This window comes from Styela clava, chromosome 1, assembly GCF_964204865.1.
Source record: "Styela clava chromosome 1, kaStyClav1.hap1.2, whole genome shotgun sequence".
Taxonomy (NCBI): domain Eukaryota; kingdom Metazoa; phylum Chordata; class Ascidiacea; order Stolidobranchia; family Styelidae; genus Styela; species Styela clava.
The window spans coordinates 24,635,157-24,662,857 of record NC_135250.1 but is presented as its reverse complement, the minus strand read 5'-3'; the positions used below and the strand labels follow the sequence as shown (position 1 = coordinate 24,662,857).

Below are 27,701 nucleotides of genomic sequence, written 5' to 3'. Positions count from 1 at the left end.
GAAGGAATAAATTGTGCTAAATGCTCAAGTATAATCACTTACAATGATTTATTTGCTACAATGATTATAAGATAAGATAGACTTTGTATTATTCATTATAGACACTAAATGCTCTTGTTTATTCACTGGCCCTGTTTGCATTACGTCACCAGGTTCATTGCTACCCAAGAATACTTCTTTACTTGCTGGTCTACGTTTCGCTGTTCTAGGAATATAATGCTGATTCATTGTTGTGCTCTGTATAAAAATATATTTCAGATGCGAGTGTTTGGAAAGAACCGCACTCTGTATTATTTCTAGCATGTCATACATGATTTGGGTCTTTCGATGTAAGTAAAACCTCTAACAAGTTCATGAATTCGAACCATTATTGGTTTTAATTCTATTAATGTTATTGTAAAGAATTGATAGCATTGATGTATTTTTCAGAAAAATTGTTACAAATATGTTTAATTAACCAATTTATTCTTCTATTTTAGCGAGCCTCATTCACGGTTCTACGCAGCACAGATTGTCCTTGCATTTGAATATCTCCATTATCTCGATATTATATACAGAGATTTGAAACCAGAGAATCTTCTTATTGATCAACAAGGATATCTTCAGGTGGGTCCCTAATTTCATGTTGTCAATAATATTGTCTTGTTTTGAGGTTACCGGTATGTAAGTTATTTTCATGGTCAATCTTTCATTCATGCTTCTAAGAAGGGCCGCGTTCTGCATGTTTTCTTGATATTGGAGTCAGAGCCAGAATCGCATTTTCAAACTCACCAGAGTGAATTTCTGAGTCTGAATCGGAATTTTACACATTCGGTAATGATAATCAGTCGAAATTTCTGACAAATTCGCTAATCGGTATGATTCCAGTCCTCAAAAAGTGTAGCTCATTACATATTTGATATCAGTGGCTGCCTCTATAGGTCCCTGTTCACAGTAAAAAACGGGAAAATCTCTTTGGAGGATTTTGAGACACTTCTTATCATTATTAATGAAAGTAGAACATGGTTAGAACATAAATAATGGTTATCATTTGCATTGATTCTCTTCTGCAACCATTTGCCGTGATAGCTGCCTACAGCGTGTTACAATTTGTAGGGTCGGCTTATATTCGAATTTTTATAAATTCATCGCTTTGGGGCGCTTATATATGAGGATATACGGTACCTAATTTGAAGATACATAATTGCCTCACACACTTAACAAGCTTGTATTGTGTGGGGGGATATTTTGAGAGGTTCAATCTATGTACTATTCTCTTCTTTAACAATTTTATTTTTTTTGATTTCTTAACTCTTTTGTCAGGATTTTAAATTTTTTTTCAGTCATGTTTTCTGCAGCCCTAAATATTTAGATGTTATCTTGTGTTGACTGCCTTCTGAAATATTCATGATTGTTTGAGTCCAAGTAAATTGAAAATTTTGTTCCTGGTATTGTCATCTTATCTATAATCATGTTTATCTTATCTTGCTTTGCAAATAAAAAGCTTAAAAACTATTGAATGGCTTGAGGCAGGGATTTCCCGAACTGAGTAATCTGTTATTCCGAATACATTCTAAAATAATACTTTTTAATAAAGTATTGTGAAGTGAACGGGATGTTAGAATACAACCCAAATTTTCATTTTTAAAAAAGTCAGTTTTACGCGAATACAATACCCTATTTTTTGCACAGGACATCCCTGCTTAGTTTAAAATTGAGTGGCTCGGATTTGGACTATACACATGTTTCAATAATCTCTTTCTGCGTCATACAGCTTTTTTTTTTAAGTATGTTGAAATTTCATATCACCTTTTTGTTTGGCGTTATTTAGGCAGTTACGGCGTTTACTTCGCTAGACCCAAATATTGAATATATCTAAATAGGGTATGCATGAAAGATGAAAATGCATGAAATCGATTTGCTCTTCATAGTTTCATTGCTTTTAGAATTTTAAAAGAAGGTTTTCTGACTCCTTTTGCTCAAAATGATAGTTTTTCATTCATATACGTAATACGTTCCATATTTTTCTCAAAAGTGAGAATTAGAAATAGGCCTACCAAATACAATTAATTTCCAAAGGATATTTATTCTTCACATACTTCTCTTATAGACATATTGCAATCTTGAGTGAGATATATGCCTTTTGTATTTCACAAACTGGTCATAATTCATTTCATTTAATAATCAATGCATAAATTCACATAAACGTTTCGTCCATCTTTGTAATGATTACTTTCGATTGTTCTATTAATCAATATTAAACTTTGTATGCACTCGGTTAAATGTCTATTTTTAGTTCGCTTATAAAAGGCAGCTCATTAATTATGAATCGGTTTTACTTTTTTTTCTCCACTGATCGAAGCATCACGTTTTATATTGCGTTTTATATTGCGGTTGCTTTATTTAATAATGGTGATCTAGTTGCGCTTTCAATTTGATTTATGGCTAGAAGGATGTTTGGTTTTTTCCATTGTCTTTTGATTTGAGTTTGCTTAAAGTATTTTCCTATTCATGATCACACTCAAGGGTTTCCAAAACATAATTATTGAAATCTATTTGAAATTGAATATATATTCAATATTTAAATTTTTTTATGATATTTTGATTGAGAAATTTTTCTTCCTAAATTATATTTTGACCAATGAAAGTCTCAAAGTATGACCAAAGTGAATCATTGAATTTCTGAAAAAAAAATGGAAATCAAATTATTGATTTCTATTAGTTCATTGTCGATAGTAATTTCAAAACAGTATTACTGTCTGAACTCTAAAAAATATAGATGTTGAAAACAGGTGGAGGTATTACATTTCTTGATTATACCAAAATTTCAGAACTCTTTCATTGGTGCATCTTGCTAAGCACTAGGAATACAGTTATACGGTCTTTTGGATTTCCTCTCCCCCAGGATAAATATGATCCCAAATTCATAATTTATCAACCTTTGTAACGGAAACTCAGCCATCCTTTTCTATGCTGTTATCATGAATGATTTTTACACTCACACTCCTTCCTATCTCAATTAGGTGACTGACTTCGGATTTGCAAAAAGAGTGAAAGGAAGGACATGGACACTATGTGGCACACCAGAGTACCTCGCTCCTGAAATTATCCTCAGCAAGGTATGATATTTTTTTGCAATGACTGGCCATTAATGATGCCTTAGTAATTGCTAGGTAAATGTGTATAGGTTTAGCTTAGGTTAATAAGTAGTCATGCTAATGAAGCCTTATATGCTAAATTTATCTTTGCGAATTTGGCCGTTTTAGACATCAACTTTTATCTATCATTATAAGGACATGAACGATTGCAGGATGAAACAATATTGCATTTATTTTGTTATGTTACTTGGGTTTGTCAGATTTGACTCTCTGTTATAGTGTTTTAAACACTGAACAATAATGCGAAAACGGCATTTTTCACATGAATAATAATAATATATGGAAAGATTTTGCCAAAGTTTGCTCAATAAACCCGATATTATTAAAGTATTCCAAAATTGAATATTATGGAAAGCAAAACTGCAATTTGCTAATGGGTGATTTAATGGAATATCTGAAGAGTTTTGTTTCATTGTATATTTTCATTGCTGTGAGGTGGGGAAAATTGAGCATCCAACTTATACCATTAGGTCGCAGACTTTTAACTCCTGGTTAACAAAATTTTGCCTCCGGCTCTTGATCTCAGATTTAAGTAAATTTGGATTCTAAAAATGAAAGGAGCAAATGCTGATTAAGTTTGGGAAATTCAAGTCTTCTTTATTTGTCTATTGCTTAGTTCGGTGCTTCCCAAACTTTCGAGCTCGTGCCCCCTTTCAATATATTAACATTTTTCGTGACCTCTGCTGACCCCTGTATTGTTATGCAATTGCGCCGCTTCTCTAATCATATGTATTCTCTCGAAATCATGAGATATATGTTTGGTGCTAGTTTTAATAATTGTGCTTCGAATCAAAAGTCTAAAATAGTACTTTGAGTGAAATCAGTTTCTTCGCGTCCACTAAAATTTGTCGCCCCCAGTTTGGGAAGTCCTAGCTTGGTTAACTTTAGACTTTTTGACTTTCTGGAAAGTTTTACCATCAGAAGTCTGAAACTCCTATATCGAAGAATACAAATTCTGATTTGGAGAGTTTGACAATACGGCTTGACCCTCTTACTCAATAAAAACAAGCAAAATTGTGACTTCACTGCATCGAAGTCTAATGTACATATTGAAACATCCATCCACTTTCCATTTAGGGCTACAACAAGGCAGTAGACTGGTGGGCACTTGGTGTTTTGATCTATGAAATGGCTGCTGGGTATCCCCCATTTTTTGCTGATCAACCTATACAAATTTATGAAAAGATTGTTTCTGGAAAGGTGAGTCGGGTTGTAAATGTAGAATGATCGTTTTAAATATTGAAATAGTAAATTCCTTGCTTCGTCAACTTATTTTCCTGAGTGTGAGAGACCGCTTCCAATTTATTACTGAATACGATTAACTTTTGTTATCAACACGGGGTGGTCCCATACTGCAGTTCAATTAATTCATTGCATGCAATTAAATATACTTAACTGACAAACCAGAAGCATTTCTTGACCTGGAAATGTGACCAAATGAGTGGGTTTGATATATATTAGGTGGTCTTGCTGGCTAAGTTCAGTGATAACAGGGAAATCCTGTTTTATCCCTATGAAAGCTCTCAATTTTTTTATAGTTCATGCATATTCCCATACCATATAGAACTGGTATCCAGACGAGAGGTCATGGTACGTCATAAGATTACATCGCATTATCGGCTTTCCTGTTCTCAGGGATAAATATCAACATCTTATCCTATATAAAGAAGTTCAGGAGAGTTTTCAGTTTGTAAAATGAGATTTTTCTGTTTCTAGGTTCGTTTCCCGTCTCATTTCACTTCCGAACTGAAGGATTTGCTTCGTAATTTACTTCAAGTTGATTTGACAAAACGTTACGGGAATTTGAAGAACGGAGTTGCTGATATCAAAGGTCACAGGTGGTTTTCTGCCATTGACTGGATTGCAATCTATCAGAGAAAGGTGAGATTTAGTAGTAAATGATGCTTGTATTCTGCTAATATCGCTTACAAGCAGGAATGTCTGAGTATAATTTTTGGAACTATTGAAATTTTGAGTTCTGGATTTTTGGGACTAAATACTGTACTTCTCTTTTTGGAATTGACGGTTTGGTGCCAACTTAGGAATGATCCAGAATAGTTTCATTTCTTAAAATTGTTATTTTAGACGTGAATTCTTGATGTACACCAAAAAAGTCTTCATTTAATTACTGAAAATTTTAATATAAAACTATTGAGTAGCCGATTATTTGGTTTTGCCTATACCTGCACGCAAGAATTTCAACGCTTGCACTTTCATCAATCTGTTTCAATGTATATGTTTTTTACAAATCGCCGCTTGCTTGCTATTTGGTTGGATTATTTATTTTTTTCTAATTGAGGAGAGTTCAAACTTGTTGGGTGTCTTTATGGTTACTGAGCCATCTGAGTCCATGCATCTGGAACATTCAACAGGTTAACTATTTGCTAACCTGATTACCCTAATCTTACAGGTCGAGGCACCATTCATCCCTAAATTCAAGCATGCTGGGGATTCAAGCAACTTTGACGACTACGAGGAAGAACAACTCCGAATCCATTCGACGGAAAAACACGCCAAAGAATTTGCAGATTTTTGATTTGTTCGACAACTTGCGTGGCTCACTATGCCAAGTCGAACCTTTAAATTTCAATTAGTAAATGAAGACTGAATACAGCTTCCCCCACTATGGACGTGGTCATATCTGGATTAAACATAGCTTAGAGAGTATTCCCACATGTATCTATCGAACTCGAATGCTGAGACCCGTTGGAAAATTTGAAATTTTTGTTTTCAGAAATTCCGCATTTTTCCTTCGCTATACTATTCAAAATTAACCTGTTGTGAACAAAATTTGTGAATGATATCAAAAATCACGAAATTTGAACTAGAACCAGAAATTTCAATACTCAAGCACTAAATATGGCTAATTTTGGTTTCTTTTTCAATAAAATTTGGTATAGCATGATGAGTGCCAGATTTTTCAACCAGTTTTTGCCCGAATGTCAACGAAAAACTAAAATTGGTTTCGAAGTCTATTCGAATGAAAAAAAAATGGGAAATTTGTTTTAAAATTAAATTAGGACTATTGCAGGGTTCTTGTTTATACCCATTCTTTTTTCTTATATATATATATATATATGAATACTCACAATTTAGAGTCTGTAGGGGGGAGCGTTCAGATGAAGAAAAAACACAACATTAGTATGTATGAGACATGATTATAAATGATTTTGTTTTTACAGTTTTCCATATAAACCTATTCTATATTCAGGATTGCTATTTTGAAACTTACATAATGTTAATTTTATTGTTCCACTGTTCACTAGCGCTCTCTTTACCACAAGGTGGCGTTGATTTGTGACTTTTGTGATCATTCAACCAGAAAATGGTTACAGTTAAATTGTAGATTTTTTGTTTTCGTTTATATGAACAAACAATTTTGAACTTTTCTGCGGTTACCATTGGCTAACATATGGTCCGATTGTGGCAATTTGCCCGCATTGGGTTTAAAATTTTGAACACAGATTTTTTTATAAATTTTGCCTGTTTTTTTTCCGTCAGCTATTTTTGAAGACAAAAATTATCCAGAACTTCTACTCCGTAACAATAAGACGTTGCTTTTATAACTTAGATAAATTTTATCATTTTAATTTCTTTTTTGTTTCAATTTGTTGTTGATCTTTTTCTCGCATAGTAGAGAAACTTCAGTTAGAAATTTACCTATAGGGATTGGTTAAGTCAATGGACGTTGATTTTCTTCCTTTTTCAAGAACGATAAAAAAATACCAAGTTGAATATTAACGGACATGAATACTTGATTCTTGACTAAAAAAGGTGTGACAATTCAAGATTAGACTCAAATTTTATGACCGTCGGCATCCTTCTACAGACCCATAACACTTTGTGCCCCTTGTTCTTCTTCTTCAAAGAAAAACTGTTTTTAGAGGGGTTTTCATCAGTTTTCTTATTCGCTGCTACCGGTATTAGTAAATAACAGCAAACTTGCATATTGGTTAAACAATTAGACAAATCATCGTCAATTTAATTTATTGTAGTCATCGCAAAGTTGAAAAACCTGGATTAGTTCTCCCTCCTTTGTATATCAAGGGGCTAGCTACTAAATTTGTGGCTATGTTATAGGATTCGTCCACTTTTTTGTGACAAGGCTGCTGATTACGAAATTTAGCATTGGTCGTCTTACCATAAGATTGTCTGTTATAAAAGGATCAAACTTGTTATAAAAGGATCAAATTTACTGTTTTGTGTCGACTGATAATTAAGATCTGATGTGTTTTGGGTGTATATGGTAAAAGTTTTTGGCAAAAATGGTCAATATTGACCGTTTCTAGAATTTTTTAAAAAGCAAATATCTTCTCTTATTTCAGGAATAAAAGGTACAACTATTACGGGAAATATGTGAATTTTTCACTTTTTAAAAGGCAAAACTTTTCAATTACCTGACAACATAGTATTATATTGACTGCCTTTCCCCCTTGGTAAATTTCCAAATGATAAACTTACCTAAAGGAGTTATCAGTTTATCACTATTAATTACTTAACCCAAGCGAGTTTGTTTCCGTACAAGTTATTGCAAACTTGATGACGTCATACTATTATTATTAATACGTCATTCTATTATGACGTCATTTAAGCGTCATCAATTTCATAACAAGTCTATTTCTAATTCCTGTTAGTTTGAGTTCACGGTGTTGTTTTCGTTTCTGTTATATTTTTGGTTTGTATTATTTTACAATTTCGTTTTCGAGAATTTTGCAAATTTTCTGACCCCGAAAAAACTCCCCGAATCGGACCTTTCGGCCCTAAAAATTTTGTCACCATTATTTTGATTATTTTAATAAACCATGTCTCTTTGATGACGTGTGAACTGTTGTTTTTTGTCGCCTTCAAAGCGTGGAGGGTAACAGTATTGATTGTACAGAGCGAAAGACTATTAAAATGCCATATACGTAATAATGTGACATTAATCAACACTTGTTGGGGGTCAAGTTTGAATCGACTATCAAATATTTTTGACATCGTAAAAACCACACTCCAGTCTTGTTTTGCGACTTTTTTATTCAATTTTTACACCCTTGGGCAGGGTTTCCCAATCTGGGGTCCGCTGACTCCTGGGGGTTCGTTATAACTGCACGGGGAATCCGCGACCGCGATTTTAATCAAAAAGCCAGTGTATCTTTTTGGTTGACCGTTGTGGACGAATATCTGTTGTCGTCAGAAAAGGGTAATTAAAACGTTATTGCCTTTGCAACGTCCTACATGCGCGAGGCAGCATTTTCAGCTCTTACCAATATGATGACAAAATACAGGTCGAGACTTGCCGTAGAGTCGGATCTTGTCACAAATTGCTTCGAGAATTTATAAATTATGCAGTGAAAAGCGACCCCTTCCATCACTTGTAATTTGTGTTGTGGGTTGGATGGGGGTTCGTAAAAACGAAGTTTTACAAATAGGGGTCCGCGGCATTGCTTACCCAAATTATCTCCCCCTGAGTGTGAGGTGTGCGTAGGATTCTTGGTATTCCCGAAGCATGTGAACCAAGATGGCGGACACCAGAACGTAGTATGTGTACCAGGTTAGGGTTAGGCTACTCCAATTTCCCTTATTTTTTTAGTTCTATTACAAGTTCGGGTACTAGCCAAGTGACTCCTGTGGTATTTGTACCTGAAATTATGGCCTAACCTAGTACACTTACTACTTTCCGGTGTCCGCCATCTTGGTCCACATACTTCGGGAGTACCGGTTTTTCAACCTGTGATATTAAACCAACATAATGGAGGCCAAGCACTTTAAACGGTATACAATTTTTGGTAAAAATTTTAAGCTTTGGGATAATGATTTTTCGGGTGCAAACACATTTTTATTCGTTCTCCGCAACTTTAGCTTGCGTGGTTCCTAAACCAGGCAATATCGCTCCCGCGGAGGCACCAGAGATACAATAGGACTGAATCCCCGGGAAAGCGATAGCGAGCGCATTCTCGAAAAGTAAGAAATTTCGGTAAACTCTTTTTGTTTATGTTCCAATTGTAAGATTACTACCGACCCAGTGGGCTGAGCTTTTTGTTTTGCTTTTGTTAAATCGCAACCAGTAATACTCATACTAGGCAATATCGCTTCTACGTAGCGAATGAGAGACAACAGGTACGAAACCTCGGACGGGGCGATAGCGCATTCTCGAAAAGTCAGAATTATCGCGATACCTGATTTGTTTTATGCGCCAACAGTGAATTTACTTACCTATAGACCAGTACGCCGTGTGTGCTTTCCTTTCTTCTCTAATGAGGCAATGAATCGAGTCAAGCCCAAGACCATCTTAACAGAATTCATCCAATAAAATTGTCAGCGATTACACGAAGCTCACGGATAAAAAGCAAGGCACAATTCAATCTCTTTTTAGTCAGTCTGATAAACGGATATTGTTCCATGTGATATAGGTGCATGTCTAAGCTGATTGTAATCAGTGGTTTATTTTTCGCCATACTTAAAATAGGCACAAACAGATTGCAAACAGCAAAGTCACGCACTGGAGAATACGCACTTTGGAATACTGTTGTCAGCCTCGAAAAACTATTGACACAGAATGGTTAAGTTTTGCGTGCTGGGCCTTCAAGTAATGAAGTTCAACGACGCATCGATGAAATGAGCTATGATGTGTGCAACCAACTTGTTGAAATGCTTTTTATCCAAACATTCCAGCTGATAGACGAATAAACCTTGAGTAATAACGAATCACTGCTGTTGAGATGTGTGCGATGTGGTATGGTACGCAGACCCAGAAAGATATATATATGTGTTTGTTGAAATAACTTTTCCTGCTGGTACTTAGGTGGCAACTCTCTTCAGTGCAGTCGGGGGGATTTTCCGAAGAAAATGAGATACCAGTGAAAAATATATTGCAATTACAACGGACTGTGCTGCTGAAGATGTTGGGAAGCATCGAGGACTCCCGCACTATTGAACAAAATATCAGAACTCATTGCAACCCAATTATCCGTCGGCAACTTTTAATCGCTCGCAATCTCAGAGCTAAAATGTATCAACATGATAAATTATCATAAACTTCTCACGGTAGCGAAGAAGATTTTGAACATCTACTATATTATAGTATACGCCCCGATTCGATAGCTAAATGTGCTTGTTCAACTCTATTTTGCCTTTTTTATATCAAATACCTCTCCGGCATTTTCCATCGGACGAATCTGTGAAGCGATTATTGATATCGTTTATTTAGCAGACATTTCCACTGGTATAAGTGAAGAGATTAAAAAAATGCCCGTTAAAATGAGAACGCATGCAGAAATGTGTTAACGTCATTTGTACTAAAGCTGTCCTCGTTTATACAAATAAAATATGAGGCGAAGCAGTTTAATATTATCTCATCTCAATTTCCAAATCTCTGCGATGATAATTCAACAGATGATGTGAAGTTGTAAACGACTGGAATACTGTTCGCATTTTACATAACCTTGTGGAAGATATGCACATTCGTATTGCAGATCTAATTAGCCTCACTGCCCACGCTTGATTATTTGCAATGCAACCATTTCCTGCTAATCCGGCGGATTTAATAGTTAAACTTCGTCGACTTGCAAACTCGCAAACTGGGGAGTACGGACTTGCACCGACACTGATTGCGTCATGCTGTCGGATACCAGTAAACTATATGTGTTCAGTAACCCAGCATCAATAGTTCTAATGCGTGTGTGGAATGTGGACTAGCAATGATGGGAACTGTACTGGAGGTCGGGGCGTATCTAGAATATGGCAGCTATGGGCGCCGTCTGGTTTGGGGCGCAAAAACGTTGAAAAGTTTTAACGTTGAAATTGTGAAATGTTTCAGTACAATAATTTAGAATTCAAAAACATTGAAACCTGTATTTTTATTTTAATAATAACGTACGAGTATCTTATTTCACTATATAAATGATGTTAATAAAATTGTCAACCAACGATCAGGGGGGCGCGTTTTTAAACTCTACCATGGGCGCCATTTTACGTAGATAAGCCACTGTGTCGGGGCGACGTCGCTTGTTATTGATAGAAAACAAGGGGGATGAATTAGGTTCAGTAGGAAGATGAAAGCTGATAAAATTTTAATCTTGTAGTCAACTAGTAGTTACTATAGTCTACTACTTTAAATACGACATCAGCTTACTTTGTTCCGATGCAGATGAAATCGGTTAGTAGAAGAAGCGTTGAGTGTATTACCCTTCGACTAGGGTTTTGTTTTTTATCAATTCTAAAAAAAACATCGTGTTTTAAAACAAGGGCTTGTTTCAAATCAAAATTTTTCTGTATTTTTTATTGAAATACCTCTTACATCGCCGCGAAACTACGCCAAAACGTTGCATTCTGGCAGCTGCACACGCAGCCGGAATTATTATTTCAAAAATGAAAGTAAAATTTTTTATTTTGACTTTTACCACTATTTCGTACATTTATCGCCACTTTATATCTACTACAAAAGCAATTCGATCAAGTGCAGCCTTTCGGGAAAACGAGTGGGTTGCGATAATGAAGAATATGCTTATATCGGCGGTAATCTACTGATATGAACGATGAGACACCTTAACTTAGCCTATGTTAATTGTAAGAGTCTTCTGATGCAAAGAAGCCACAAGTAATCTGTTTTGACGTCATAATATGGATATCGAGGTCATGTATTGACATTTTTCTCATAAAATGAAGTCATTGTTACGGTTGATACTGTTCGATTAATTTATGCTCAGCATACTTTTGTTTTTAAGCTTGAAGTGAGTTTTTCAAGGTTATACAAACTCATTTATTCGATCGCATTTCAATTTTCGCAACGTGGTTTCATCGCAGCAGGGTCGTTCACGTAATAGCTTATCGGTTGCGTCTTACTGCGCCAACCACTGAACTACAGCTTGAGAAGGTTTGCATGAGCCTTTATCGATATTTGTGGCGTTTTGAAAGATTCACGCTTGGCAAGTTTTTACGTCCCGTCCATTTTTCTTCAACCTATTTATTACAAAAAAAATCAAATAGTACAGCCATTTTGAACAAAACAGGCAAAAAAATTGATTTAAAACAATTGTTTTAAAAAAACAATTCTTTTTGAACAAATCCCTACCTTCGACAACAAGATCGGTCTTTCCACAAGATAACTAACCCAGTATATATTCAAATAATCAAAGAAAAGACTTTCGCACAACTATGAGCGTGATACAGAAATACTTGGGAAACTTGAAATGATTATATATCTGAACATTACTTTATTATTTATATTATCGTTATTTTTCGTCTGTCATTTTTCAATAACGGTCTTTCCACAAGATAACCTGACCAGTATATATATATTCAACTGACGAAACAAAAGATATACGCACAACGATGAGCGTGAGACAGAAAACTAAAAATGATTATATTATCGTTCCTTTATTATTTTTTTATTTATATCATCGTTATTTTACAGTTTGTCAGTCTGTCTTACAACACAGGGGATGAAAATCTTTCAAATAAAAGTCCAGAATATTAGTTCTCTCTTTATATATAATACCTAAGTAATAATATGCAAATAGGCCATTATATCGCTCAATTCCCGTGTACGTCATTTTGAACTGAATATAAAATTGGCCCGCTCCGCTAAACCTCAATTCTAATTTGTCGAGGACGTAAAATTAATGGAGGCAAGGTGCTTTCAATAAAGCGTTCGTAATCAAATACAAAGCGATAATTAATTTTGTGGGTGCTCTCTTTAAAAGTAGTTCACATATTGAGTTTTTAAGAATGTGCAGGCTTATCGAAACGTTTCGTAACGTTCACACACAGTTGAAGCGGACAACTTAAATGAAATGTGTGATGTACCTCTCACTAAATATGCGCGATGACTAGGGACTGTAAAATTACAGGTGTCAGTCAGCAAGAGATAGGTCGGTGGAGTAAAGGAATAGAGATTATTTGTGATAGCAGTCGAGTTTTAGTCCATAGAACTTATTGAGGTTTGTATTGAACAAACATAATTCTCGAATTACTATAATATGTAGAAGATTGAGATCATTTGTGCGAAGTCCACGCCGCCAATGCAAAAATGTGATATTCAAGAAAAATGCTCCAGCCACGTTTCGAAATAAGTAATTAGTAAATATCCAGTTTGGGTTGGCGTTAGGAATGATTTGAAAAGTTTCAACGTAATCTGCAATCTCGACCCAAACTGGATAATTAATAATTTTTCTTATTTTGAACGGGGATGTTTTTTTGACGGGGGCTTTGTACTAAATATCCGAAGGTTGTAACTCATAAGTACTCAAGCACTGTCAAGGTTGATCGTCGCCATGCGTTTAGTTAGGCTTCTAATTAAAGATACGAGTCGGCATAGCGAACAACCTTTCTCACCCAGTAAGCCAAACTCCATGTTCTCACCCCAACTCTTACTCACTTTCCTATTTGTAACCTATTTTGTTTCGGTCGAGCTAATCACCAACCCTCCTTGTTACAACATTTCCGGCAATCCTGAACACCAAATTCAATTCCAATTATCCGCTAAACATACTTATTCAAGCCTTCTTTTCCGATACGTCATCCGCAGGCGAAGCGCCGTCAAAAAAAGTAAAGTTATGGGAATTTGTCCGTAATCCGAATAAGTTACGATTACTTAGTAGCTTATTGGATGTTTATCATACGTCCTTTGTCGATTTACGGTCCCTATCCTTACTGTGTGAAGCAATAATACTATTTTGCAAAATACTAATCGGCTGTGTGGGTGTTACTATTTGTATCAACTGTCACAGCAGTGTTTCATAAAATAGGACCACTTTTAAAATCGTGAATATTTTACAGATATTTTTCAAAAGTTCATCAATACAAATTTTCTAGACCTTGAGTCTCGTTTGAAAAGCTCAAATCACACGTTAAGGAAGTACTTCACGGTATTTTGGAATTTCGATGCGTAATAGTTGTGTGGGCAAATCTTTGATGCCTACTGCTTCTTCGTACACAAATATGCGCAGTGTTTACAGCTAACATCATAGCAATAATTATTATGAGCGCTCATCTTTGTAAATGCTAAAGATAGATGTAGCCACAGGTTGTTCATAAAGTCAGGTTACAATTTTTAAATTTTGTTATGGAGGCATTTGAGTTTGTTTTATTTTCAGTGTTTGTTTGAGTTTTTATACCACTTAATACATACACCTTCATGTGCCCGACATCAATTAGCACGAAGCACATTGAAGTTCTTTTACCTAATTTAATACAGGACTTTATGAACACACTGTACGTTTTAGTAAATCTATCGATTTAGTCGAAAATAGCAACTTATTATGAGAGACGAGAGGAATGAGTTGTGTTGACAGAACCTACAAATCTTTACTTGAGTGATAGATAACGTCAGTTTGGTATTCGAAAAAATTAGTCATTAATTAACCGCCTTGTCGTCGGTACAATCCAGTTTCTTGTGCTCAGTTTAGGGTACTCCCGTAGTGTGTGTACCAGGCCAGAGTTAGGCCATAATTTTATTCCGATTTTTCTTATTTTAGTTATATTATGAGTTCGGTGACTTTTAGAGCGCCCATTTCAGTTAGTTTCGGATACCTGGTCGTTGAGGCAATATTATGTATACTGGGCCGGCTTACGCCACTGCAATCTATCACGATCAAAATCCTGTGAATTACTCGAGGTCAATTCACGAAGACATATAGACTTAACTGCGCGCAGTGCTTGTAAATAAACGTTACTTCAACCGGAGTATTGTACTTGGTTTTTAAGAAGTAATAACATGAAAAACCGAATTCATTTTCTATCGCGACATCTCAATTTACAGTTATTCTTCTTCTTTTATTCAAACTTGGCGTCGCGCAAACATCGTCTCGCATAAGGCCCCGAACTAGATATGGTTGACACTGATCATTTATGATTGAATGTCATATGTAGGCCTATACTCTTCCAAATGACAACAAACTGCAGTATTTTCGGCCTACAATGGTTTCACACACAATTAGAACTGATCAAACGGCAGATGTTAGACTCAGTGTACAACGGAAACAAACTAATTTGATAGGGTTTAGTTGACTCATAATTTAATAAATATAGCTAAACAACGTTTGAAAAAAAGCCAAATATGTTGCGTCAAGTCAGTCCGCCGTACTAGTCTATTTATAGTGGGTGATATTTCCGTTTTCAAAACGTAAAACCTATCTGATATCTAACGTCGCACCACGAAAATACCGTACAAAAATAAACTCTGAAACAAAGACGAATAACTGGTTAAGTCATACGAAATGTTTAGTTATAGCTCTGTCAGTTGTGGATACCCAGTGACATTTTTTATGGTCGAGTATTAGATATTATCTGACAGCAAAAGAATGCATGATGTGATATATATGGTAAATATTTTGCAAATTTAATAAAGCGAGTTTCATTATACGTAGCCAATTGGAATGAGGAAACACGGAAGTTTTTATTATAAGAATATAGACCCACGTTTTCAATTCCTGGAGGAATTTTGAAGTTCTTCAAGTTGTCTATTGAAAATTGACTAAAAAAGTCGTTTTTCTGCATATTGTGAGAGAGTAATAAACAGTTCTAAAATTATCTAAGTAAGAAGGAATTTAGTGACGGGGAACCACCGATGTAGACAATTGAACTAACGCTAGTGTTTGTTTATTTATGTATAAGTCAATTTAAATTCCTTACCTGTTTATATTCTATGTCAGGGGTCGGCAACCTTTTATCGTTCGCAGGCCAAAATTAAAGGTTACTTGTCATGGAGGGCCGCACATGTCTTTACAACGGTAAAAACCGAATAGATGGCCGATGAAACATAATTTTTTCACACAAGTCAGAAGTTGCAATAACTCGTGAATTCAACTTAGTCGTCTTACGTGAAGAAAAAAATTAATTTACAAATGAAATTTAATGTGACACTTTTTGTTGCATCACCCTTGATACGTTTTCGGCATCAGTAAATGGAAAACATTATTTAAATGGGACACTGGATGAAGCCAAGATTAAAACATTTTATAAATGGGAATCACTAATCCGAGTTCTCAGCTTGTTCTTTGTAATGTTCTTTTTCGAAAATAATTGTTTGCAAGCATATGCAATTTTTCCGCATGATTTGTTGAATTTGGATAGACTTTTCCTTCAAGAAGATACTTTTAATAAAAATCAAGCAGTGAGATATCTCTCGAATAGAACTTAGAGTTATTTTTTCATTGCATTGCTTCTCAATATCTCCATTTGAATATTTTCGGCACCATTGAACCCTCTGCACTCAGCATCACCTATTCTGCGTTACGTTGCCATTTGTCTAATTATGTTTAAATTTATGGCCTCATTAAACGAGTAATTGCGAATTTTATACTCATTAGGTTATAATTATTATTTAGTCTACACGTGTCTCACAATGAATTCTGTTGCGTAAAGAATATAATCGTCAAAACAGCCGTTTTGTTACTGTGATTCGGTGAAGCATCGCGGGCCGGATTATTTTATTCCGCGGGCCGTAGGTTGTCGCCCCCTGTTCTATATTTTCGAGTATATGTCAATGTACCAAATTTGATATTTTTAAAAGCCGAATAAGTTTTCGACATCTGCGTAGGCTACATATGACTATTAAATTATCTCTACAGTTGGCCGACGCTTGTCCTTATTCGCGTATATATACATTTATGTCGATAGATAAGTCGAAATGAAACGTCCACTCCTACATGAAGAAGATGATGTAATGCATCACTCATCCACCTACTCACTATGTCGGTCGTACGTTATCAATGATGTTGTTTACAACTCATCGATGCAGCTCCGTCAGCAAATTGAAATATGCAACGCAAATATGTATATGATCAAGGCCATTCGCTGACTTAACGCCCGATTTTTCGAGACGACTACAGTAAACTACGCCGCAGCTTACGACTAGCGTTATATCTGCTTATAGAAAGTTATGTATTAGATCGGCATGATTTTTAAAAAAAGGGAACCCGTTGTTAACGGGTTCGATACAAATAAGATTTCCCGACGCTACTTAGCACCGTGTCATCCCCTAGAAAAGGTATGATTCGAGGCAAAAAATTTTGACAGGGTTAGCAAAGCTGTAGACGGCTTTACTGGCGAAGCTGACTTTTGGGAATACGAAGATGAGCAATGGTTACAGTTTGTTTGATGTTCTGTGGAGGAGATTCCAGACATAAGAGACACAAGATTCCAGTTTTTTTTTTTTCAGACAGCAATTCGACAGGTCAAACGGCAAAAATAATTGTCAGGTAAAAAGCAATCGACGCCGAACCTAGCGGACGAAAAAGTGATCCAGAAATCTATTTTCACTAGCACACGGCGTGTAATCGCAGTCCTATATCCCAAATCAGACTTAGGATATCCACGCAGCATAAAATAGAATTTGATGAAGGTTCAGCATAATAGTATATGAAAACATAAATATATATATTACAAACTTATTCAAGACACTCCTTCGACCTATTATTGTAATTACAAAGTTAGCTTGCAGTATGTTGGGTCTCCAAAGGTGAAAATTAAATCTTTCTAACTGTATTCCTTTCCGTTATCTATAGATTGTTAAATTTGACTATATGTAGGCTAAATGTAAGAGCGAGATTTGTCAGATTATTCTTGGATATACTTCAATTATAGGCAGGAAAAAGACCGAAACAACAAAAATGCCGGTAAGTTATTGCATTATATGTTGTAACATGTGTTGTCTATCTTAAACACCGGGGTGTGGAAATATATATTTAGTTGTAGTACTTGTTCACGGGTAGTTAGAATATAAAAACTGAATTACAATTAGACATTTTGAGAGATGACTTAAACGGCCTTCTCTGAGGGTGACAGTGTCGACATTTCATTTGACATTTCACCACACATTTTGCTTTTGTTTCTTTTTAATTCACGGACACACTGACATCCGGTACAATTCGTTTAGCATTTACTTAAAATGTCGTTGACATTACGGTAATCATATTAGTCATTTGTCTTCATATAATTGAGCATTGCTATCTTGTTATATATCTAATTATGTCTAAATGTTAGCTAGCTATTTTGCGTTTCAATGGATGCTGTTTACTTACATTTGTGCGCGTGGAATAGCTTTTTTGTTACTATCGTGTTTCTCCGAAAATAAGACCTAGCCTGAATTTTAAATATGATTTTAATACAAGAGAGCTATGCTCAAATATATGGACACGTAGCGCCACCCAGTGGCAATAATTTTGATGACGTCATAGCTAGAAAAAAAGTAATAGCCTTCTGGAGAAAATTTTTATCTTTAACCACTGAAAATATCAAAGCAATTGGTCCAGTATTCGAAGAGAAAAGCGATTTTTTAAAAATGGAGACGGAGACAAATAACAATAACAAGAGAGCAATGCTCAAATATATGGACACGAAAACTATTTGCAATAATTGCATCACGCTGTTAAACCGGCAAATATTTTTTGCATTGATGAAACCGCGACCACCATATTTCATAACATGTTGAACACTATTGGAAAGGTTATAATGCTTCTTTCTTGGCATATTTATGTTGTTTACAGCAGAACTGTAACAAAAAAGCAAAAAGATGAGCATGAACAGGGCATATTTGCAGGCATACAAGTGAAATAGAATAAGTTTATGTGCAGATGCAGGTATGGTAGTAGTAAACATGTAAATGGAATGAACTTGATATGCTGCGTCACTTAGACTTACTTACCTGTGTATCTTGTTGAAAATTATTGGAGAAGTTGTAATGCTTTCTCCTTAGCCTATCTGTTGTTTCCAGCAAAACTGTAAGAAAGAAGGGAAAAGATAAAATAGCGAAAATATGAAATATATTTCACTATTAGACATTTGATATGCTGGCCACTTAAACTAATCAAATCCATGCTTCCGAAAACAAATAACTAACTAATCCCATACAGCCATACCAGACTTGGAATGGTACCTTACCGGTAACCAGACAAGAGGCTGTGGGTTCGCAATATGGTTAAGCCGTTCTATAGGCTTTCCTCTCCATCGGGATAATTATGTAAATCTTATCCTTTTTGTAAAGTCTCTTCCTCTGCATATTTCTGTATTTACTGATTTATGTACACTAACCTGCTGCACATGTTGAAATTTTTGTGAAGTTTGCAGACATGCTGGCTCATTACAAAAACTTAATTTCAATGCAGGCACACACTCTAAACAAATATAATTAATGCAACTAGTACAGTAATACTGTACTAGTCTACCGATATGTACCGGTACCGTACCTGTACCGTACGTACCGTAACGGACTACGGTACCGGTATCGGTAAGACGGTACGTAAACCTGTAAACGGTACCGGTACGTGCCGTACAGGCCACAGGGACTGTCATAGCTTTCCCAGCTATCGTACCGGTACCGGTATCACTTTCGCTTAACACGGGAACCACAGTCTACAAATACTGAAATATATGGAAAGTGAACATTGATTGAACACCGAGCGAAACAGTACCGGTAGTTTAACTTAATCTCAAAAACCTTTCGAGTTTATTGAGAAATAATTTGAAATACCAACTGATAACAGTAAATACCGCAGTCAACAAATATATGGTCACCAAGCGAAGCTGTAGTAATAGTCAACTAGCTAAGAAGTTATCGCAAACCGTTGCATTGCTGCATTGCGGGTACCGGTAACCCCAAACATCTCGATTCCCCATAAACAACTCTTAGCGGAGCAAGAATTACGATCGCTTCTCAGTTGATATGCCTTCGCGCAATCGTCACAAGGTGTCACTATTTTTTATTCTGATCACTTCTTTGAACACAAAAAACGAATCTCTCGAAGTCCACAGGAAATTTTAAAATAAATAAAAGTAATAGCCTTCTGGAGAAAATTTTTATCTTCAACCACTGAAAATTTCAAAGCAATTGGTCCAGTATTCGAAGAGAAAAGCGACTTTTTAAAAACGTGTCAAAGAACAAGAACAACAACAACAACAACATAATATTGAAACGATCGTTATGTCCACTTCGTGTCCAACAACAAAATTTTGAAACGATCGTTATGGCCACTAAACATGTCCAATAAGCCCTTCCCCTAAAATGAAACCTAGTCGATAGCGCGAATTTTTTATTTTAGAACTCTTCGATAGCAAGAAATCTCTCCTACACGTATTAAATGATTAATAATCTATGTTTAGCATTTATTTGAAATAAAAACGTTTTATTTATAAGTATATAGATATCGGTTTCATATTTTGTATATATGAAAATCTCGTAATTCTCTACTTTGTAATTTTGTTTTTGATAAATGAAAATATAGGACATTCCCCAAAAATAAGCCCTGGTCTTATTTTTCGAAGGAAATGTAAAATAAAACTCAGTCTTATTTTCGGGGAAACACAGTATGGTGGCATTATCATTAAAACGCAGCTGCCAAATTCTTGCTACAAACTCGGTATCGGATGATTTGTTGATTTTTAAGCTTACTCCTAATACATTTTGTATGGAAAAGCAAAGCATTTTATATGACGATAAAAGGCATTATGCAGTGAGTTGTATAACATGTTTAGAAAGATCAAGTAAACAATAGAAAGTTATTCGAATCAAACAATACGAAATTTTGTGTTACCAAAGCCAGATATGACGCTCTTCCGCGGGAGGCATTCCTTATTAGTAATGCAGTTTGAAAATAGTATCTGATTAAGCACAGATACAGGAACGATACAAATACAGCTGTGCAGCTGTGGTATCTTGCTTCACCAACCGAGTCGGCCATTGCTTGTGTATCGCTAATTTTTCGACATGCTGCCATCTAGCGGTGGACGCAGCAAACTGGAAGTTGGAACCGAAATCGCATTGTCAAAATCCCCAGAATCATAATCATCAATCCCCGGAGTCAGTATTTTAAACTCCTAAAATAGGAAATTGGTATCAAAATTTTCAACATAAACAAAAAGCAAATTAAGCAGATATTTCGAACAGCGCAATAACCTGACATGTGTCATAATTTTCGTGTTTAAAATATGATGAATTCGGAGTTAAGGAACAAAAGGAATTCTTCGAAACGATCCATAAGCCCACTTTGTCGAAGCTTATCGAAAAGAAGCTAGCAATACTTTATTCAGCGTCAATGTAGCGATTGATAAATTTCATAAATCAGATGATTTAAATAAAAATGCGACGTAATAATGAGATTTTGAGGGCGGGATATTAGATACATCAGTAAATTAGTAACATTTTTATGCAAATACTATATATATTTCGATATCATTCTATAATATCTGTTAAGTGACTCAATTTGGAGGTTTGTGAACGATGTATTATGTTGGGATTATTGTTGTTTTAAAGCGAGAGTGCGTTCTTCGAGACGAAATATTTTTTCACGTATTATTTTTTTGCAACTTTTCATTTTCATGTTAGGTTCAAATCTTGATATTTTTATTGAATTTTTGAACATGTACGTTTAGCGGAACTCGGTAAAATAATTTGAGATTTTAGTTTTAAATATTTAAGCTATACACCATTTAAGTTGGCGTAATTTATTGTAGTGTGCTTTGTCAGCTGAATTGGTGACGTCATAGTGAAGGCGGAAGTGAATTTCATTAGTCAGCCTGAATTGAGTACCGTGCAGTGTTACTGTCATATCGCTGTACCGTCAGCACCGTCGGGTGAAAAACATACTGCTTATTGTGTTCGATGCTGACTTGCTTATGATTATGATGTTGAATCGTCTTTTCTATTGAGTTTTAGTTTGCAAGGTTAAGATGGGAATGGCATCATGGTGTTAGCTAAGGGATGACTGTGTCCTATCACCGTGTCTTTTTGGTATTACGTTATATTTTGAGTTTTACGGATTTTAGTTCTACATATAGGTTTGCTTAAACTAAACCACCTATCATATATGACAGTGACGTAGTGCCCATGATTGTAGGTTGGAGGAAAAGCAATTTTTTACTTGTATACCTTAGATCAGCGTTTCCCAACCTTTTTTGGTCGCGGACTATTTTCTCATCGGCGAAAACCTTTGCGGACTCAAAGTGAGTTTATTGCAATTGTACTCAAAATTCGTTGCAATTAGGCGTTCGGTAAAAGAGCCGACTTTTTTGAATATAAATGCATTTCTGTCGCACAATATTCAATCCATGACAGCAACCAGAATTTGAAATGTCTTTATATATTAATTCAATTGTGATCATTGTAATCTGCTGTTGTGTTGGCGAAATAAAAGTAATACTACTCAGAAAATATCATGGCAATCCGTGCGTGGTAAAGTGTCCGCTTATATTTTGTTTTGATTCGTATTTTTGAGAATTCGACAAATCTGAGCTGTTCGTACAACACTTACTGCGCTCCAGTACTGTACGTACCAATGTCTGAATGTGGAGGCAGTGAAGCAAAGTGACCTGTCGCGTCGTCTGTTGGCAAATTTTCGAATAGTAAATTGCTATTCTAATAGTTGAATATTCGAATATATGCCCAGTCCTACTCAGTAACCAGTAATTATTGACTCGATTAATGTTATGTGAATAAACTTGCTTTTTATATTTTATGTAAATTCTATCATAAATCGTAACTTGGCTGATAGTTAAATTTCGCAAAAACGTCTGCGGTCCGCAGTGAATTTCTGGCTCGTTGCGGACTACGGTAGCGGACTCGGGTTGGGAAACACTGCCTTAGATTAAAATTTTCGTTAGAAATTTGAAAATTATGTTAGAATAATCAATGATTTTAAATTTTTATTTCAATATTCTTTTTACGAACCATAACATAAATTAAATCTCGACGATTATATTTTCTTTAATATTTGAGTTTAGGAAGGTTGATTTTATAACAATAATTTTTTTTATAATTTAAAACAAATACATTCATTGTACTGCGTCTAGGCACTTAGTGGTCGCCGTATCTTACTTAGATACCATTCTTCTTTATTTCTGAGTGAGTACCCTCCGCCCTGCTTTGAGCAAATTTCCTTGTAAAATAAAAATTTAAGAAATCTTCCAGTTATGTTGTTGATATTCAAATAAATTTGACTGCAAATGGAAGCAACTTAAGACAGGCGTTGTAAGCGCTTCGCGGATTCTCCATGCAAATATCATCTGTGAACGGAAACGGAAATCCGGATCGGGATTAATTAGCTATCAGTTTTGAGACGCTAAATGTTAAATATTGAGAATTATGGATGATGAGTAATGTGAAATCCGGAAAACGGAATAAAAGTTGCAGTATTCGCTCTATTTTTCTTTTTTCAGTACTTAAATAAGAATGATGTACTAAACCGAAAGACTTATAGCAGGTAATCAGTTTCAGAGTTCTTCATTACCTAAACGTAAAATTTCTATGTGATTTGCGATGGACTCCTAAAAACTATAAATAATTTTATGTTTAATATCGGTACAAATGATTATATATTTTCTCGCACACTGGACGGGACCAATTAGACAAACATATGCACATTGGAATTTTTATTGTATGTTTTAACTTTCAGAAATATATATTTCGTATTTTCCGTGTATGCGGTGCACATAAAACGTGACTGAATTGCGATATTAATTTGTGGCAAAATCACAGTCATTAAAAACATCCCGAAATGGAAATTACTCATATCAAACGTTTAAGGTTAAATCAGAATCACCTACAAACCCACGCCCAACGCCACATAGCAGAACAACAACGTTGTACGAAGAAGCAGAAAAATTCATCGTTTTTCATTGCGCTGAGTGTTTTATTCAGGGAAAGGTCATATGGCCAATATTGACCGCGCTGTGTTGTTGTAACTCATCTGGAAATGCGAATTTATTGTCATTTTTTAAAATTGACTATTAGTACATTTAAATTTCAGGTATTGTTTAATATTTTGAATCAAAATGATCAAATTTGCTTTTTGATTCATTGACGAGGCTGCACAAACTATCTAAATGAAAATATACGATAATAATTGTAAACATTTTTCAGTCAAAAACATCCACGGCATGTTATAAGCACTTTAAGTCCGCGCTTATTGAAATCCTTTCGTGTCGACTGTAATTTATTGCCGCGCCTTACACGGCCTTCGATTACCATAAAAACGAAATAATTGTTAAATATTTTAAATCAAAACGTGGGCGGCGGCGCCAGGATATGTGCGCCATATTCGCTATTCTTATAAACACGAAAAACAAAATTCGAAGGTTGCAATATTAAAATATTAAATTTGAATTGGACATCCCTGCTTCAAGCACTGCATTAAATTAACCTAAAGTAGAAAATCTAACGTTAGTTGGATTTTCCGTATCCAAAACCTTTCGTAGGTAGAGTTTCTACTGTATTGTTGTAATTCACCTGAAACCTATAATTCTTGAATTTGAATTGCGGAGTAAAAATGGCTGTCGTTCTACTGGGATCAGATTAAATAACCGAGCCTATTGTAACATGCGATTTTACTGTCATTTTTTAAAATCGACAATTTTGAAATGATTTACAATTTTGAAGTATGATGGAAAACTTTCTAGGGTCAATGATTAGAAATTGCCAAGATGCCATGTGAGAATTATCAGTCAATGTTAGTTTAGTTATCAAATAATGGTGCTTCTCTCGTTTTGAACGCGATCCTGTATATAAATAATCGAATAGGAGACGTCGACGTCGCCTACGACCATACCACGTTGAATACACCCGATCTCGTTCGATCTCGGAAGTTAAGCAACATCGGGCTCGGTTAGTACTTGCATGGGTGACCGGCTGGGAATACCGGGTGAGGTAGGCTTTTGATTTTTATAAAGCATATTAAATTGGGACATTTATCATTATTTAATTTCCCAAAACTGCAAACACATTTTTTAGGTCAGGTAAAGTAGTAAAATACTAGTTCTCGAAATCTGCGATACACAATGTTAATAGTTATATCCAGTAGTGGGATTCAGCCGGTTCGCACCGGTTCTATAGAACCGTCTCACAACAATTTTATGAGATCAGCGAACCGGTTAGCATTACATGACTTTTGTAACAGAACCGCCTGAAAATATGACATTTGTTATATCCAGTGGCGGGATTCAAAATTTTTGTCAGCCGGTTCCATCACAAAAGTCATATTTTTCAGTCGGTTCTGTTACAAAAAGTCATTGAGAGTAACCAGTAATGTTAACCGGTTCACTGATCTCGTAGAATTCCGTGAGCCGGTTCTATAGAACCGGTGCGAACCGGCTGAATCCCACCACTGGTTATATTCGGGTTGATTTGTAATTTGTCACTTCGCTTCAGTTCAAGCCGAAGGGAATCCTGAAAATTTAGAATACTATACTTTTCCCACCACAAATTTTCGGATACGTTTTTATTCTGTTGAGACACGCGAGGTCAAATCATTGTTCCATTTTCTTTGTTTATTTATCAACAATCCCCTACTAGTAATATAAAAGTGAAAGGCAACGCAGATAAAGCATCATAGCCTGACTTATTCAGACCTATATGCGATAATACTTAATTCTGACTTTATCAATCTCGGTATCTCCCTACTTCGACGGGAATGCGTGTGCCGGAACTTATTCATACAGAATTGGGGAATATTTAATAAAATGAAAGTTGTTTTATAATATTCAGTATTTGGTTAATATATCATTCTATCTATCATCTGTAATCTATCATTCATTACTATGTCTTCTGAAAATGAAAAATGAAGTAAACATACGTCACTACGATGTCACATCCACTGCTCTGTGTAATTCAAAATATTATGCTCATCCAATCGTGGGCCGTACATACAAAAAATGATAAACACCGAATTATGATCGGGCAATGCGTGATATTAAATTCCCATTTTCGAATTACTTTCGGTTTTTTGTTTTCTAGCTGATTCGGTTTCTGTTGCGTCTCCCAAGAATGAAGTGTTCCCTGTAGCATATTTTTGGAAAACTTGAAATAAAATGCGTTTTTTATAATTGCATATAGACACAATAATAACCAACTACTTGGTTTTAAAGTTTTTTAAATTGTTAACGTTGAATGAAAAATATTTTGTTACTATTACCGCCATCAAGTTTGAATGAATTCAATGGGAACATTTCTTCATTTTCCGTGTCGTGATGTAGTCTAAAATCATTGTCTATGTCTGTTACAATACACACTGATAATTTTGCAATAACAAAGTTTGATTGTAAATTTTCTAGGATCGAGAATCGGGGGAATACTCATGGCTTCAATACTGGTAACATAAAATTGTTGAGATGCCATTGACCTTATATGTGCAAATTACAAACTGACCATGCATACCGTGGCTAATGATTAAATATGTTCAAAAATATTCCTAAGGCTTATGGTCCGTTATGGATTACCGTGATAAAAGACGGCTTGTTCTTAAGAGTATTTTCTTCTGTAGAGGTTAGTGTTCTCGGAGTTTTAGGTTTCTAGTTAGTTGACGAGAAAATGGCAAACAATGTTACAAAATTAGAAATACCCAAGATAAGCCATGTGATATTATCAGTCAATGTTAGTTTAGTTATAGAGGACTCGACTCAAATAATGGTGCTTCTCTAGTTTTGAACGCGATACCTGTATATACATAGCCGAATAGGAGACGTCGATGTCGCCTGAACAACAACGTTGTACGGAGAAGCAGAAAAACTTAGCGTTTTCCATTGCGTCGGATTTCATCTATATTCAGATTTCAGGGGAAGTCATATGACCAATATTGACGGCGCTGTTTTTTTGTAATTCGTCTGGAAATTCCAGTTCTCGATTTTGTGGTCCGGATAAAAGAATGGCTGTCGTTCTTCTGTTATCGAGTTTAATAACCGAGACTACTGTGAAATGCGATTTTACTGTCATTTTTTAAAAATCGACTATCGTACATTTAAATTACAGTTAATTTATTATTTTGAATCAGAATGATTGTTTCGAACTTATAAACCAGATTGTAAGCGCTGATTCGCGAAAACACCCAAAAAAGAATCGGGGAAACACTCATGGCTTCAATATTGGTAACATAAAATTGTTGAGATGCCATTGACCTTATTTGTGCAAATTACAAACTGACCATGCATACCGTGGCTAATGATTAAATATGTTCAATAATATTCCTAAGGCTTATGGATTACCGTGATAAAAAACGGCTTGTTCTTAAGAGTATTTTCTTCTGTAGAGGTTAGTATTCTCGGAGTTTTAAGTTTCTAGTTAGTTGACGAGAAAATGGCAAACAATGTTTCAAAATTAGAAATTGCCAAGATAACCCATGTGAGAATTATCAGTCAATGTTAGTTTAGTTATCAAATAATGGTGCTTCTCTCGTTTTGAACGCGATCCTGTATATAAATAATCGAATAGGGGACGTCGACGTCGCCAACGACCATACCACGTTGAATACACCCGATCTCGGAAGTTAAGCAACATCGGGCTCGGTTAGTACTTGCATGGGTGACCGGCTGGGAATACCGGGTGCCGTAGGCTTTTGATTTTTATAAAGCATATTAAATTGGGACGTTTATCATTATTTAATTTCCCAAAACTGCAAACACATTTTTTAGGTCAGGTAAAGTAGTAATATTCTAGTTCCCGAAATCCGTGATACACAATGTTAATAGTTATATCCAGTAGTGGGATTTCAGCCGGTTCACTGAATTTTATGAGATCAGCGAACCGGTTAGCATTACATGACTTTTGTAACAGAACCGCCTGAAAATATGACATTTGTTATATCCAGTGGCGGGATTCAAAAT

General features: G+C 35.4%; 2 protein-coding genes, 1 long non-coding RNA gene, 1 other non-coding gene and 1 pseudogene across 7 annotated transcripts in view; 4 read left to right on the top strand and 1 right to left on the bottom strand.

Moving 5' to 3' along the window:
- The window catches only part of LOC120334980 (cAMP-dependent protein kinase catalytic subunit beta), a 126,466-nt gene extending 118,512 nt beyond the window's left edge, over positions 1–7,954 (top strand). For all 3 annotated transcript variants that reach the window (XM_078112553.1, XM_039402498.2, XM_078112556.1), the window contains 5 exons: positions 480–606; positions 3,003–3,098; positions 4,215–4,337; positions 4,854–5,018; positions 5,548–7,954. In XM_078112553.1, the coding sequence (XP_077968679.1) occupies positions 480–606; positions 3,003–3,098; positions 4,215–4,337; positions 4,854–5,018; positions 5,548–5,673 (637 nt within the window). In that variant the 3' untranslated portion in view covers positions 5,674–7,954. The remainder of the gene's footprint in view (positions 1–479; positions 607–3,002; positions 3,099–4,214; positions 4,338–4,853; positions 5,019–5,547) is intronic.
- Positions 7,955–17,612: 9,658 nt separating this feature from the next.
- Positions 17,613–27,701, top strand: part of LOC120334982 (uncharacterized) — a 31,678-nt gene continuing 21,589 nt past the window's right edge. The window contains exon 1 of one of the 2 annotated variants that reach the window (XM_039402499.2): positions 17,613–17,734. In XM_039402499.2, the coding sequence (XP_039258433.2) occupies positions 17,729–17,734 (6 nt within the window). In that variant the 5' untranslated portion in view covers positions 17,613–17,728. Of the gene's footprint in view, positions 17,735–23,290; positions 23,312–27,701 lie in introns of those variants that run through there. The other variant, XM_078112499.1, reaches the window with a different exon arrangement.
- Positions 17,947–19,236, bottom strand: LOC144428143 (uncharacterized). The gene is made up of 3 exons (XR_013478137.1): positions 19,149–19,236; positions 18,763–18,836; positions 17,947–18,609 (listed from the first exon to the last, which is right to left on the bottom strand). It is a non-coding gene; the product is annotated as an uncharacterized LOC144428143 (long non-coding RNA).
- Positions 24,642–24,760, top strand: LOC144429515 (5S ribosomal RNA). Its single transcript, XR_013478817.1, has one exon. It is a non-coding gene; the product is annotated as a 5S ribosomal RNA (ribosomal RNA).
- On the top strand, positions 27,324–27,432 carry LOC120335223 (5S ribosomal RNA; annotated as a pseudogene).